Source organism: Microcaecilia unicolor, chromosome 2 (assembly GCF_901765095.1).
Source record: "Microcaecilia unicolor chromosome 2, aMicUni1.1, whole genome shotgun sequence".
Classification (NCBI taxonomy): Eukaryota; Metazoa; Chordata; class Amphibia; order Gymnophiona; family Siphonopidae; genus Microcaecilia; species Microcaecilia unicolor.
The window spans coordinates 74,724,884-74,741,665 of record NC_044032.1 but is presented as its reverse complement, the minus strand read 5'-3'; the positions used below and the strand labels follow the sequence as shown (position 1 = coordinate 74,741,665).

At 43.4% G+C, this 16,782-nt stretch overlaps 1 protein-coding gene across 1 annotated transcript in view; it reads left to right on the top strand.

The window, feature by feature from the left end:
- The window catches only part of NUP155 (nucleoporin 155), a 358,702-nt gene that overhangs the window by 72,027 nt on the left and 269,893 nt on the right, over positions 1-16,782 (top strand). Inside the window, exons 5-7 of the mRNA XM_030193046.1 lie at positions 707-799; positions 2,141-2,307; positions 12,504-12,609. Coding sequence (XP_030048906.1) covers positions 707-799; positions 2,141-2,307; positions 12,504-12,609 — 366 coding nt within the window. The remainder of the gene's footprint in view (positions 1-706; positions 800-2,140; positions 2,308-12,503; positions 12,610-16,782) is intronic.

Sequence of the window (16,782 nt, the reverse complement as noted above, 5' to 3'; positions counted from 1 at the left end):
ATGTATTTGTGAAAAATGTACTCTATGCAGAATTTGATATTGGCATTCCTGCAGCTCACCACCAGGTACCATCATCGGGATTTCTGTGATTGATTTTTCTGAAATCTACTCATTCCACTTGCGCTCCAAAATCCCTACTCTATGCTCTCAGTAAAGGGCCATAGTCTCTTATGAAACCAGGATACTGTACACTGATTCTCTTTAATACCTCCATGATCCAAACATAAAACTATCTCAAATTTCTACTCGCATCTTCCCCACCACTCTTTCTAACATTTCACCTTCTGACATGAATCTCCTAGAGTAGTGTGCTCAGTTTGTGTTCTGTGAGAATTGCATTTTTGCTGCATTAATTCCTGCTGCCCCGGATGATGGGGGGGGGGAGGCTGAAGCAGAAATCGTCTTATTCAAAAGTTTCACTTTCTCAGCATTCAGTCTTTTTTTTTTTTTATTTTTTTATATCATTCGCAGAATAGATTTAGGCACTGCAAGTGAGTTGAGCACAAAAAATTTCCCATCTAGAGATGCAACACTCTTTCTTTTTTTTTTTTTTAATTGGAGTTATTGAGGAACTCTGCTTAGGTACATCTGCTCAAAGGCTTGCCTGACTAGAAGTCCCGTAATTGTTTTCTATTAATTCTAGAGAACCATAGCCAATTTTACAATTGTGACTCTCAAAACATTACAAATGTGTTTTTGTTTCTAGGTATTTTCCAGCCTCATATCCATTTCCTGCTGGTCTTGGCCACACCTGTTGATATTGTGATCTTAGGACTGAGTTATGCTGGTCTGCAAGCAGGTATACATGGTTACTCTTCTATAGGATTTTTTTTTTTAAAGAGGTGGTATTTGGCTTTCTCATCATGGGAGTTTTGTGACTATTTGAGGCATATTTTCAAAGCACTTAGTCTTCCAAAGTTCGATAGGTTTCTTTGGAACTTTGGAAGGCTAAGTGCTTTGAAAATATGCCTCAAATTTGTCACTTTTATTTCTGCTTTTGATCATACAAGCAGATACTAAAGAAAGGCTGATATGCAGTTCATGCCATTCCACAACCAGTAGGAATGGCCTTATCCTGTACATACATTCAGAAATGTCTGGACAAAAATCTCTGCAAAAAATGCTTGTACAAACAGAATCCCGAGCTGAAAAATGGCTGTCTAGGCTCTGTACTTTATCATTCACACCGTGATATTCAAGATCAACCCACTGTTTAATGATTTAATGGACCTCAAAAGTCTAGGCACAGCAACAAATGTGTAATATCTTAGTGCTGGCACATAACAGACTCCAGTATTAGGTCAAAAAACCTCCACATATTTTCATCCAAATTCACTTTGTAATTACTTAAGATTAAGAAAATGGAAGAAACATTTTAAAAATTTTTGAAAAAAAAAAAAAGTTAAAAGTGAAGCCAGTGAATTTGGATGAAAATATGTGGAGGTTTTTTGACCTATGATATTACACTTGATGCTGTGCCTAGACTTTTGAGGTCTTTTCCTTCATTAAATTATTAAACACTGGGTTGATCTTGAATGTCACAGTGTGAATGATAAAGCCTAGATAGGCATTTTTCAGCTTGGGATTCTGTTTATCCTGTACATAGCCAGCATCTTCCCCCCCCCCCCCCCCCCCCCCCCCCCCCCCCCCCCCCATCCACACTCCTCAACATTTTTTCATTACATCCTCCATACTTACTCAAATGAGGCAGTGTGTAGCTTTAACAATCAGTAAAATACTAGAAATCTTCGTATTGGCTGAGCTGTGTATGAAAATGTTACAAATTATTATTTCAGTTTTAGGTTTATTTATGTGTTTGGGATGGACCTTGAAGACAGTAATGGGAAAAGAGTTGAAAGGACAGGCAACAGACATAGGAGAGGGGGAGTTAGTGTTTGGTTGCCTAAGGGCTTTTTGTATATGCATCTGCCTGGATTGGATGAAGCTCAGTTGGGCAGAATTTCTGTGTTACTTTTGTTAACTATATATAATAATGTTGCTATTACATTCCACAATCCCTGCAGTGGTATTATTTTAACCACAGAAATCCTCCCTTCCAAAAAAAAAAGAAAAAAAACACCCCAAATAATAACTAGTAACAAAACTATTTCTAATGGCAATATAATCTCATCTTTATTAGGCTCTGGCACCCTTAATGACAGCTTGTCTGGTGGAATGCAGCTGCTTCCAGATCCCTTGTATTCACTTCCTACTGATAACACTTACCTACTGACTATAACTTCTACTGATAATGGCCGCGTTTTCTTGGCTGGAAAGGATGGTTGTTTGTATGAGGTGGCCTATCAGGTGAGAAAAGGCTTTTTGTCAATATTTTTTTGTTAGTTGAATGGTAAATTGAGTACTTCTTGGCAAGAGGAGGTCCATTTTTATGGTTGTTGAGTCCTGAGCTACTCACTACAGCCCAGTGGTTCATTCTGAACAAGAGGGAAGCCTCTACTTCAAGGCTCTTAGGTATATTTCTATTGTTTTCTCAATAAGCATGCTTGAAATTAGGATTTTGATGTCAACAAATTAAACTTTTATTTAAAAGTTAGTGTCCTCAGTAGCAGTGATGTTGACACATGACATATTTTCTTTGTGGTAAGTCCATGATAATACACTACACAATCCCTTAAATTTATTTTGTTTTATAGGGTTGCTTTCTTTAATAACTGTGTGGGTTTCTTCTGGGAATATTCCAGTATCAATGCTTGTTGACTCTTTGACCTCCTCTTTCCTCTTTATGTACTCACTCTTCTCAAAGGCCTTCAACATTTTGCTGTGTGGCTCCATCCTGTTGGAACTCTCTGCTGGTGAACCGCCAGTCAGAATATTCATTCAGGAGATGCAATTCTATGTTCAAATGTTAGGTACTACAGCATTGCTATAAAACATAGTTTGCTGTTTTCTTTTTATTATGCTGTAAATGGATCAATGAGTTCCCCTGTTTTTAGACCTTGTGTAGACTGCCATACACTCTTTAATTTGGAACAAAATATTGTACTCTACATCCTTATTCTCATGTTGATTATTTCATTAGTCATTTATGGAGTAATTTTATAAGGTTTGCCCAAAGTTAGGGGCTAAAATGCTGGGTACTAAGTGCAAATTCTATATCTGCAATTATACATGGAATTGCCATTATAAATACTAGCACCTAACTGTAGTCGTGAGGACATTTTAGCACCTAACTGTAGTTGCGAGCACTTTGGCATGAGCATTTACACTAGCCTTTGACATGGCGTAACTGTTGTGAAGTTATGGGTCATTCCATGCCAAGTGGTCTAAACCTTCCCACCATCATGTCTCCAATTTTGTTCAGATTTTATCTGTTGAGCGAGTAAGGTGTTAACCGAAGTTTCCCAAAATTTGAGGTCTCTAACTGCAATAGTTGCAGATCTAGACCCCCTTTTCTGAAAGGTTGTCAGTCCATGGGCGTGCAACATTTACCAAAATGCCATTTTTGGGGTCTAATAAAATCCAAACACATTTATAAGAATGGCTAAAACATTCAAATCCTGTACAGTTTTTGATGCTAATTCTGATGAAATACATTTTAACATTGTGGATGCAAAATCCAGTCAAACAAGTTGACTCAAAGTGGGCATCAAAATTGGTCGCCACTCATCGGAACATATTTGGACCAATATTCAGACCGCAACAACTTCCATGCAAACAAAGATACGGACTTGAAATTTTGAACAAGCATTATGCTTGTGCTGGACATAATACTGCCAGATTTGCAACTAACCAGCATCTATAACCGCCCTGCAGGATCTCTTCAAAGTTGGCACTGTCAGTGCAAATGGTAAAATGTACCAAAGTTCAAAGCCAATTATTAAAAACTAGTATAAAAGGCCCGTTTCGATAGGCAATGAAACAGGCGCTAGCAAGGTATTCCCTCCTCTCCTCCTTCCTTGTCTCCAGACCCCCTCCCTTATTCCAGAACCCACTCCTCCCTCCCTGTCTCCAGACCCTCTCCCTTATTCCAGCCCCCCCTCCCTCCCTCCCATGCTTCCTTCCTTCCTTTCCTTCTGAGTTCCAGACCCCCCTCCCTCCCTTCCTTCCTTGTTTCCAAGTTGCAGACCCCCCTACCTCCCTACCAGTTCAAGGCCCCCGTCCCTCCCTCCCAGTTCAAGGCCCCCTCACGTCCCTCCCACCGAGTTCCAGATTCCCCCTCCCTCCGATTTCAACACCCCCCCTGGGCGTTACTGACCCCTTGACCCCCGTGCCACGACCCTGTCGACCCCCCTCCGTCCCGCAGAAAACCCTCCCCCTTCGCCGTCGCGTACCTGTGCTGATGACAGCCACATTTCTCCTCTTCTCAGCGCCGGCAGTTGATGTTGTTTGGGTGGTGGATAGGTCCGTTATGCATCTGAGTGATGCGATTCGATGTCATGACGATCGGGTGCTAGCAAGGTAATCCCCCACCCTCCCTCCCTCCTTCTGTCCCTCCGACGGTGAGTTGGTGAGTGTGAGTGCTCCGCCCTCGACGTCATTACGTTGTAACGCGAGGGCGGGGCACACACTCATGGGCAAAAGCGATCTACACAACTACGGAAGTTCCGGCTTCATTAGAACGTTGGAGGTGTGTTTTATATAGAGAGAAAATTCTGCCTGAATCAGCTTGTGAACAGTATCATCTGAAAGAGAAAATTGTGCTCTACAACACTGATATGTTTTTGTTTTGCAATGCCACCATTAAGTAGCCATTTACTCAGGTCAAAGTATGTTATATTTAGTACGCTTGATGCGCTAATTTTTCTTCATTTCTAGGAAATTGAGTCTTAATAGTCGCTTAAAAGTATTGATATAATTATTTATTCATTCGTATTTTATTCATTGATTGTCCGGTCGTTTATTGTGCGCTGTTATGGTGGATTGGAAACGTTTGTGAAATGTCAGTTGAACAGAAAGATGCTTTCATAAGCTTTATGCATCCTCATGGTCTCACTACTTCATTTTATTGGCCGGTAAGACGCGATACTTGCTGTATCTCAGAACAACTTATCATTGCTGTTATTCCAGCTCCATCAGTGACATCATCTGTTCGGCAATATAGTTTCCCTGAAACCGTTCTCTTGCAGATCAATGATGCTTTCAGAATGATGAAGTAACTGAAGAAGGCAGGCTTGGGAACCTGCAGTAAAGAAACACACAGTCAGGCTTGGGATCCTGCAGTAAAGATACCCACCCGTGGCTGTTACTGCATGGCTATTGGGCATGGCCCTATCGCGATGGGGATGCTGGTTTCAATGTGATAACCAGTAATGGCTCGGCCATCATGGACCAATGCAATACATCACGCACACAAAATATAACATACTTTGACCCGAGTAAATGGCTACTTAATGGTGGCATTGCAAAACAAAAACATATCAGTGTTGTAGAGCGCAATTTTCTCTTTCAGATGATACTGTTCACAAGCTGATTCAGGCAGACTCTTTTTTAATAATTGGCTTTGAACTTTGGTACATTTTACCATTTGCGCTGACAGTGCCAACTTTGAAGAGATCCTGCAGGGCGGTTATAGATGCTGGTTAGTTGCAAATCTGGAAGTATTATGTCCAGCACAAGCATAATGCTTGTTCAAAATTTCAAGTCCGTATCTTTGTTTGCATGGAAGTTGTTGCGGTCTGAATATTGGTCCAAATATGTTCCGATGAGTCGCGACCAATTTTGATGCCCACTTTGAGTCAACTTGTTTGACTGGATTTTGCATCCACAATGTTAAACTGTATTTCATCGGCATTAGCATCAAAAACTGTACAGGATTTGAATTTTTTAGCCATTCTTATAAATGTGTTTGGATTTTATTAGACCCCCAAAATGGCATTTTGGTAAATGTTGCACGCCCATGGACTGACAACCTTTCAGAAAAGGGGGTCTAGATCTGCAACTATTGCAGCTAGAGACCTCAAATTTTGGGAAACTTCGTTTAACACATGACTCGCGCAACAGATAAAATTTGAACAAAATTGGAGAACATGATGGTGGGAACTTTTTTTAAATTTTAGACCACTTGGCATGGAATGACCCTTATGCATGTAACTGACAGTGTTTTATAACCTTAGTGTGTAAGTGCTACACACACCTCTGACCTGCCCTTCCACATCCACACACCCCTAGCAGTTACGTGCTAAAGGAATTGTGCTTTGTGGTGTTAGAATTATGATTAAGGGCAGATAAGCGTGTAACTGCAAATCCCTTTTTGTCCAAGTAGGCCCAGTCCACATCCGTTCTATCCCCCAACCAGCAGATGGAGGTAGAGAAAAGGACTAGTTCTGGTGACATCACCAGGGTAACAGCAGGTGTAGTCTGGAGCCAGTTGGTATTTTTCTGTACATCAGCAGATGCAGGTTGGACTAGTGCAGTTTTTTTGGTCAGCCTGACTCCAAGCACTTGGCCACAGTCAGTAACTGGCTGGTTGAGTCCCTTGGCAGGTAGCAGTACATGGTCTGCTCCTGTGTGCCCTGGTACACATTTTGCACTTTGTGTTCCAGCTCTTGGGATCCTTGGATGTCTGGCACAGGTCCCAAGGGGCACCTGCCAGCAGAACTAGTCTTTCCCCACCTCCAGAGCCTAAAAAAAAAGGAAAAGAAAGAGGGACCCTTTTTGCGAAGGACAGTTGTTGCAGTTGTTTAGCTGCATAAAATTTGAAATTTTTAAAAAGAACAAAGCTTTGAGAAGCTTCCCTTTGGCAGCCATCCTACTCCTCTTTTCTGGGACAGGGCAAAGAAAGGGACTGCCATGCATATGCAGTTTGGGGAGTTCCCTGGGTAACTCGGGGCATGGGGGCAGTCACATGGTGTGGTAGTGTAGTTTGTGCGGCAGCCTCTGGATACTGATGCCAGCTAGCTTGGCATATCCCCATTGTGGGACAGGGTCCATAGGTGTGGCAGGGAGCATTCTGGCTTTGTTTCCCCCAAATTTGCCTTCGTATATACTGTTTGTGGAGCGTGCAGCTGATTTGGGTCCCCTCACTGAGGACATACAGTTTTTGATGGGAGCACCAGCCATTTTAGGTCCTGGCTGCACTGCTCTTGTGCAGATGCTACCTCAGGGGGTGCGCTTCCTGGGGTCCTGGGGACAAGTCCATGGCCTTCCCCCTTCCTCCAGGCAGGATCCAGTCTGGGGGGGGGGGGGTCCTTTGGCTTTACCTTGGGGATGCAAAGCCTCAGCATCTCCCTGAGGCTGTCACAAGGATCTCAGGCATTCAGAACCGCCCACAAGATTGGGGCCAGTATTGTTCTCAGAAAGAAAGGTTTTTTAGGAGCTCCTGGTTCTAAGAGTCAGAAGTGCCGGTCCTTTCTTGGCACCAGGAGGTCCAAAGATTTTGGGGGGGGGGGGCTTCTGACTCCTTCGCAGCCCCCAAATGCTTCCAGTGAAGATCAGGGGGTCCCGGAGGAGTAGCCTACTGGTTAGTGCAGCAGACTTTGATCCTGGGGAACTGGGCTCGATTCCCACTGCAGCTCCTTGTGACCCTGGGCAAGTCACTTAATCCTCCATTGCCCCAGGTACAAAATAAGTACCTGTATATATGTAAACCGCTTTGAATGTAGTTGCAAAATACCATAGAAAGGCGGTATATGAAGTCCTATTTCCCTTTCCCTTCTGGTTCAGGGTAGGTAGGAGGCTGCCTTGTGTTTTACTAAGAATGAGCCGTTATCGCCTCGGATCTTTGGGTCTTGGAGGTGGTTCGAGGCTGTTATACCTTAGAATTTCTGATGCCTTTGGTCTCCCCCTGTGGGTTCCCCCTCAAGAGTCAGGCAGTGCAGGATGTCTTATCTCACCTCATCCAGCTGGAGGCAGTGGAGTAATGGCCTCATCCTCACTGAGACGGAGGAACCTCCTCTGTCTACTTTGTGATGCCCCCAAAAAACAGTGTTCCTTCCAGCCCATCCTGGATCTCATGGGAATCAATGTGGCCCTACATGTCTCCAGATTTTGCATGGAGACCATTCGCTCAGTCATTCTATCGGTTCACCCAGGAGAGTTATCTTTTTCTTGACCTAGCTGAGGCCTACTTTCACATCCTTATTCACCTGGAACACAGGCAGTTCCTCTGCTTCTGGACCAGCGTTTCCAGTTCTGGGCCTTTCTCTTCCGGCTGGCCACGGCTCCTCAGACCTTTTCTAAGGTAATGGTGCTAGTAGCATCCTTTCTTTCCACAGAGGGAGTCTTGAGTTCATCCCTACCTGGACAGCTGGTTGATACAAGCAGACATGGCGGAGGAGTCTCGAGCAGCAACAGCTCATGTCATTGTCACCGTAGTGTGCTTTGGTTAGGTAATCAATTACACCAAGAGCCAGCTCGAGCCCACACAGGATCTGAACTATGGAGGGGTGCACTTATTGGCTGCTTTGGGCCAAGTTTACTTCACTCAGGAGAGTCACCAAGCCACAAGACCATTAGAAGGCCTTTTGCGTTCTAGTGGCACCCAGCGTCTTGGGACTACCTTCATCTATTGGGGTTGATAGAAACCCTGGAAGTGGTCCCTTGCACAGGACTCTGTTCTCTTGGTGGAGTCCCAAGCCTCAGGATATTGAGGCTTGCCTTCTCTTGGTCTCTCTCTTGGAAAGATCTTGAATGGTGGGATCATTCAGACCACTTCTTTTCAAAACTTCCCTGGTGGTTCCGGACTGGATGGTGGTGATCACTGGTGCAAGTCTCGGGCTGGGGGGGGCTCATTGTCAGTCATGCATGTACCAGGGCACATGGTGAGAGACAGAGGCCACTTGGTCCATTTGCCTGGAAGCCAGGGCTATTCACTTGACCTTGCAAGGTTTAGTCCCCCTCCTTCGGGAGAGGGCAGTTCAGGACTTCTTGGACAGTGCAATGATAGTGGCCTATGTCAACAAATAAGGAGGCACCAGGAGTGAGGCAGTAGCTCTGGAGATTCATTGGCTTTGCAGCTGGACTACGTTCCATTTGGCAGCACTCTTGGCCATATAAATAGCGAACGTTGGCAAGGCTCAGGAGGACTTTATCAGTCATTGTCCTAGATCTCAGAGAGTGGTCCTTAAGCAAGGTAGCATTTTTAACTGACACTGGATCATTGGGATCTGTTGGAATTTCGATGTGAAAGCATCTTCCCAACAACGTGAAGTATTGACTGTAATTCAGCTGTCGGATGGCACAGGAACCAGTGGGAGTCGATGCTTTGGTGCAGAATTGGCCCAGTCACAGCCTGAGCTATGTTTTATTTTTCCCCCTGCCCTTCAGTAGGCTGGTTTCTGTGCAAAATTGCAAGTCACCTAATTCTGGTGGTGCCAGACTGGCTGAGGTACCGGTGGTACATGGATCTCATAGATTGTTGGTGGAGGATGCTCTTCTTCTCCTGAGGGGTTGGGGCCTTCTTCTTCAGGGCTTGATTGTCTAGGCCTTCTCGCATACAGCTTGGCTCTTGAGAGTTTGTGCTTGAGGTGTAAAGGCTACTCAGTGCAGATGGTAAAAACTCTACTTCAGGACCGGAGGGCTTCTAACTTCTTGGCCTGTGTTAATCTGGAGGATCTTCAAGTCCAAGTGTGTTAGACTATTCATCTCTCCCTGGAATGCGGATGTTCCCGGGATCTTGGCCTTTTTACAGGCCAGTGTCAATCAGGGGTTGGCCTTCAATTCCATTTATGTTCAAGTGGCAGTGCCGGCTTGCTTTTGTGGACCCCTGGGCCAGCACTCCTTGGCCTCATCCTGACATTGTTTACTTCCTTTGAGGAATCAGACTTCTTCTGTCCATGGTTTAGGTGGTGGTACTGCAGTGAGACTTTAAAAATTTTTTTTTTAATGAATTTTAATTATACATTCACATAATAAACATAAATGCATTAGCAATATCTGCACTAAATAAGAAAAAAGAATAAAATGATTCTATAGAAATTATCCATCAACTTTGTCCACAAATGTTTGGATCCAGATACCAGGAAAAAGAAAAGAACAGAAGAAAATACATCTTAATCAGTGGAGCAGTGGAGAGCAAACAAACACTCACAGCCAGTATACAGCATATTTTAAGGGAACATCACTTACGCCTTCTTTAGAATTAATAAATTCCTGCAGTTTCTTTGGGTAAAAAAACCCCCCCATAATTTATCAAGTTTAGAGACACTAAACATCTGCAGGGAAATTTTAGCACAAATACTCCACCTAGGTTGAGAACGTTTTGGTTTTAAGGCCAAGAATTCTCTCCTCCTTTTTTGCGTGTCCCTAGCTAGATCAGGAAAAACTTGGACTTTAGATCCCCCCAAAAAACAGCATTTATATGACGGAAATAAGAACGAAAAATATTATTTCTGTCTGGCTCTAAGGCAAAAGTCACCAGAAGGGTAGTCCGTTCCATTATAACTTCTAAAGAACTTTCCAAAAACTCAGTCAGGTTGAGGTTGCTCAGGTGAAGGTCTTGAAATTCCCATTATATATTGGGCTCTAACTATGGGCGGATAGCCCTCACTCAGCCGGAATACCCAATATTTCACAAAAATATTTTTTTAACATATCCAGTGCTGGAATAAGTGGTGATATAGGAAAATTTAGAAATCTCAAATTAGTCCTTCCTTGATTTTCTAAATATTCAAGTTTACGAGCTTGAATATCTCTTTCCCTGATGATTGTTAAGGCAAAGTTCTGTAATTGTTTAACTTCACATTCTAATGAGTCAGTTTTATTTACTTGCACTTCAGTTTTACCAGACAGAGACTGATAAGTTTGTTTTAACTCCAAAACCTCTCCCCTAAAGGAGTTAGAAACCTGCAGAAGAGAAGAGTTCAAACCTTGAATTGCATCCCACAGAGATTCCATTGTCACCACAGCTGGTCTCTTCAAACCTCCATTCCCTCTGGAAGCAGGGCCCTGGGTAAAAAGAAGAGGAGCTGCCTATCTTTTGATCTTGGAATCCCCAGGGACGACTTGGCGACGGGTCCTCCTCGGTCAGCAGGAGAAGCTTGTTCTACTTCGGGTACCTCAGCTTTCTGCATCTCTGTCACCGCAAAACTGCTTCCAGGCCTTGAGGGAGGATGGAGTGAAACTCCCTCGATGCTGCGGTCCGCCTCAACAACTGCGGAACCTATTGAAGTGGGTGTCTGCTCTCCCTGCGTTCGAACTCCGAAGCTCTCTAGAGTAGCCTGACGTGTGGTGAGATTTTCTGCCAGGCTCGAGGAGACAGAAGCCTTAGTCTTTCCCTTTCTTTTCCCCATTGCCAGCACAGGGAAAGATTCCAGACGCTTGGCTTATTCATAGAGGCTCAGGAGCTCAAAAAGCGCACAACTGCTCCAGTCGCCATCTTGGATCCACTCTGCAGCGAGACTTGGCCTTGGTTTTGTGGGCCCTGGCTGGAGCACCCTTTGAGCTTCTTCATATGACTTCCTTGAAAGATCCTTCAGTTGACAGCCTACTTGGTGGCCATTTGCTCAGCACCTAGAATTTTCAAGCTTCTGTCCCTCTTTTATCGGATCCCTACCTGTCCTTTTCCAATGATGCCATCTCCTTTCCCTTCTTTCTTCCGAAGGTAGTCTCTCTGTTTCATACGAATCAGAGGGTGTCCTCACCCTCCTTTACTTGGAATTCTTTGCAGGGAGCAGTTCAGGCCCTTTGTAAATTCAGTATCCGTAGCGTCCTGCTGCAACACTGGCAGTAACTGAATTCCGGAAGTTTGACCATTTTTTTTCTCTTCCATGGTCTGCGGAAAGGGGAGGCTGTGTCCAAGGCCTCCATTGCTCATTGGATCAAGACAGCTATCAGAGACACTTACATCCTTATAGACATTTTGGAAGCCCTTTGGGCCCCTTGACTAGAGCAGAGGCGAGGGTGGAGGCTCTTTGAAGATATTTGCAGGGCGGCAACTTGGTCTTCCCAACATTTGTTTTTGTCCAGCACTACAAGCTGCATTTGCAGGCCAAGGCTGACAATGCCTTCGGCAGGGCGGTGGTACAGGGAGCGTTGTCTTCCTCCCACCTGGATGTATGAGCATTGGTACATGATGCTCTTTTCTGTAAGGAACAATAAGGTGTAAGGATAAAGGTTAAAATTCTTGGGAAACTTTAACTCCTTTACTAGGTCCCAGATCTATGTTATAGTACTATGTTACTATATGTTACCTTTGACTCCTAATTCATTGAGAAGGTGTTCTCAACCTAGTCCTTGGGACACACCCGGCCAGTCAGATTTCCAGGATACCTACAATGAATATGCATGAGAGAGATTTGCATGCACTACTTCTATTCTACGCAAGCCTATCTCATGGTTATTCATTGTAGGTATCCTCAAAACCTGACTGCCTAGGTGTGTCCCGAGGACTGGGTTGCGAACCCCTGTCATAGAGTGAAAATGTTGTGGTATCACCTTCACTCCACTCAGTTTTGGGATAGATAGGGGGAGTTATACCTTGGCCACCTGTTGGTCAAACCCCTTTCAATATTGCCCATAAATAGCCACCCTTAAATTTTGGGCGCCTTTGTTGTAAATAAAATTATGCTTTTCTGAAGTGAGCGGATGGGTCTTTTTCTTTGCAGGCTGAAGCAGGCTGGTTTAGCCAACGTTGCAGGAAGATCAATCACTCAAAGAGTGCCCTCTCATTCCTCATTCCTTCTGTGCTTCAATTCACCTTCTCTGAGGATGGTAAGTAAAAAGTATCATTTGTCACTGCATGGGAAGTGACTAGGTAACAAATACAGACATAAATACTTGTATCATCCAGCAGCAAATGATATTTGAGAATTAAAAAGTTACAGGGAGGTTACCATGGAGAAGAAACAGCACACTGTCATCCTCATTATATGCAATTTGGAAAATAGTGGTGGTGGTGGGGAGAGGGTCGTTGGAAAAAAAGTAATTGTGACATGTTGATGCAATGTGTTTGTTTTATAACGTTGTCATTGTTTAACCTTACTTCCAATAAAAAAAAATTCAATAAAAAGATTGAATGCTGCACAGAAAAAAAAAAGGAAAAGCTGCAGGCTACTTTAATGTTTGTTAGATGCCTGTAATGCAGCAGTTCACAAACTTAAGAACCCTGGTGGTTTGTGTGTTGGGTCTGTGGGTGCTTTCTATGAACTATGGCACCACTAGGAGTGTCCAGAAAACAGTACAGAGAGGGTCTAAAGTGCAAACAAGTACAGAAAAAGCACAGAAGCACCAAAAGCCTTAGGAAAATGGGACACGATTCTTTATTAGCAACTGTTGATATTCCAAGATAGACCCGACACGGGCCGTGTTTCGGCGCCTGCGTCAGGGGTCTGGTGTTTTTCAAGACAGAAACTTCTTTCCTATCAAGTTGGATAACAAACTGTATAGATTCAAAGCAAGTTGTGCTTGATGTGACAGGAAAGGCGAGTCCCTTCGTGTTTAGTTCAGAGATCAAACACCAGACCCCTGACGCAGGTGCTAGGCGCCGAAACACGGCCCGTGTCGGGTCTATCTTGGAATATCAACAGTTGCTAATAAAGAATCGTGTCCCATTTTCCTAAGGCTCTTGGTGCTTCTGTGGTTTTCTTTTTTTCACCACTAGGAGTGTGGCATCATTACCCTAGGAATCACTGGGGATAATTTGAGAGCGGGAGACTTGCCCAGAGGCGATTGGGACCCAGTCGATGGGTGGAGGTGCTAGTGTAGAGCAGAAGTGGCAGGTGCAGGCGAGCCAGAGCTGTGCTAGGGATAAACCCTATAAGTGGCTACGGGGGTATCCTCAGGCCAGTGGCTAGGTGTTTTGTGATACAAGGTTTACAAGTCTATGAAAGTTCTGGACATATGCCCTTCTCTACTTAAGTATCTTCAGGTAACTAATGACCCCTGCTTCTCTGATCATCGTTTTGTCTTGTTTGTGTGGCCTAATAAAGAATTCCTTACTTCTAAGCCTACCATCGCTCATTGGCTAAAAGAAACCATTTCTTCAGCTTACATTGTGGTGGGAAAGCAGGCTCTTGAGTTGTTGAAATCTCTATGAGAGCTCTATCCATTTTGTTGGTGGGGTTGTAGGCATTTATTTGCAGATTGGCCACTTGGTCATCTCTTCATACATTTTCCAAGCATTACAGGCTGGACAGTTTGGCTATGACAGAAGCTTCCTTTGGAGCCTCGGTGCTTTTAGAATTGGTTTCCACCCTACTTGAGTCCAGAAATAGTGGGATGTAGAAAGCTGTCATCTGTTGATGCTAAGAAAGGAAAAATTTGTCTTTACTTTTCTTTCCTTTAATCACAACAGATGAGTTCAGAAACTCGCTCTATTTCTGTTTCTCTGTTTAGATGTTTTCTCCAGTTTTGCTGTTTAGTGATGGATGTTTTAATTCTTCATACAGTAAGATCCATCTAGTCTGCCCAACAAGGTGGCCAGAGCTGTGCCCACCACTCTGTGTGGGCCCCAGTCACCCATGCTTAAGCGCTGGTTGTCAAGTCTCTACCATGCCAATCATATAGGCAGCCAAACATGATGGAGTCTTGGTTATAACCACACATCATCCCTAAGTGTTGCTGACAATATTCAACTTGCCAGTAAAGATATCTTCCCCTCCCCCCTGAGCTTCTTAGCACCCTCACTCGTAGCACATGACAGTGATCTACAACACTGGAGTTGCTGAAGCTTCATCTTTCTTTTCCCATTTGCAGGACACAGACAGTAGAAGTCTGCCGGCATCGGCCTCAGTTCTCCCATGCTGGATTTGGCTAATCTTCTTTCAGTCTTTAGCTATTTGCGGGACACAGACTGTAGAAGGCTGTCTGTTCCTACTATTCTTTCCCAAGATAACACCTCAGCAGCCATGTTGTGTTTCCATCCCTTTTCGATTTAGGCATCCTCTGTGTCTATCACATGCGTTTTGAATTCACTCACCGCTTTTGACTCTACCTCCTCTCTTGGAAGGGCATTCCAGGCTTCTGCTACCCTCTCTGTGAAAAAGTATTTCCTGGCGTTACTCCTAAGTCTGCCTCCATGCAATCTCCATTCATGTTCTCTAGTTCTACCACCCCTACATCTATGGAAGAGATTTGTAAGATAGTAATATCTTTCAAATCCTTAAAATTCTGTATCATATTACCCCTCCCTCTCTCTCTCTCGCGTATACATATTCAAGTCCTCCAGTCTCTTCTCATAAATTTTATAGTAAAAACCTTGTACCATTTTTGTTGCCCTCCTCTGAACTGCCTTGTCTTTGTCCTTGAAGAGATATGACCTCCAAAACTGGACACAAATACTGTAAGTGGGGCCTCACCAATGACTTGTACAGGGGCATCAACACCTCCTTTGTTCTACTGGTTATGCTTCTCTATGCAGCCTAGCATTCTTCGGGCAACAGCCACTGCCTTGTCACATTGTTTTGCTGCCTTGAGATGTTTAGACACCAGCACCCCAAGGTCTCTCTCCTGATCAATATGTAAGTTTTCCTTCTTATGTCACTTGATCTCTCAACAGTGTTTGATCCAGTAGTTCACACTAAACAGCTAAACAGACTTTCAGATATTGGATCAGTTGGAATTATAAGGCTGATTCCATTCCTACTTAGACAACAGATCATGTAAAATGTAATGGCAGAACATGCTTTTGGCTCCTTTCTCATTCTCCTGTGGATTGCCTTAAGGACTGATTGCTAGGTCCCATACTATTTAGCATCTTTATGGCTCCACTGGCCAATCTAATTCAAACTCTGGTGTTAACTCCATTCATCTATGCTGATGGATATCCAGATATTAACTAAGCTTGATCCTTCAAATCACCAAGCTTTTGTATCTCTTAACAATAAAAAGTCTGATAGCAGAGTGACTTATAAGAAATACATTAAAATTAAATCTAGATATGTCAAAAGCTGTGGTCTTATCTAGGAGAGAGATTGGTTCTCTTTGTGATTCACCACTTTTGGCAGGCACTAAGGTTCTACTAGTGGACTCTATTAAATTTTTTTTTGTTACATTTGTACCCCGCGCTTTCCCACTCATGGCAGGCTCAATGCGGCTTACATGGGACAATGGAGGGTTAAGTGACTTGCCCAGAGTCACAAGGAGCTGCCTGTGCCTGAAGTGGGAATCAAACTCAGTTCCCCAGGACCAAAGTCCACCACCCTAACCACTAGGCCACGCCTCCAATCCTGGGACTAAGCCTCAACTGTGACTGAACTATAAATCTAATGTTTTATATAACAAGGAAATGTTTCTTTATCTGAAAAATGATCCATTCAGTTAGAGGTCTCTTGGACATTGGTGATGAGTCATCTTGATTACTGTAATACCTTGTTTTCAGGACTGTGGAGCATTGATATCAAATGCCTACAATTGACCCTAAATCATTAATGGTCTTCCAATTTGATCATGTTACTTCATTGCAGAGAGATGAACATTGTTTACCTATTTCCTCAAGAATTCCATTTAAGGTTTTGATGCTAGTTTACAAGATATATTATTCAGGTCTCATTATTTCAGTCACATGTATTGATTCCATATATACCGCCATATATTGCAGCTGAATGCTACAAGAAATTCAATTATAAAGTGGTGGGACCCACCTATTGGAATAGCCTGCACATGCTTCTAAGACTGGAGATAACATTTTCAAAATTTAAAAGTGACCTACAGATGCATTTTATTTATGAAGAGTTTCATACATCATTAAGTGTGTCATTGGGGCTGGAGGAGAAGGCTGACCTGGAATTAGTAACTAAGCTATCTTTTTTTTCCCTTTCTTTTGTGATTTACTGTTCTTTTATCAAGCATGTAATTTCCTTTTGTTTCCTTCCTCTGTTGTTGCTGTTTTAATTCCTTTTCTGTTTAGTTTATCAATGAGTAGTATAACTTAAAACCTGAAATGCT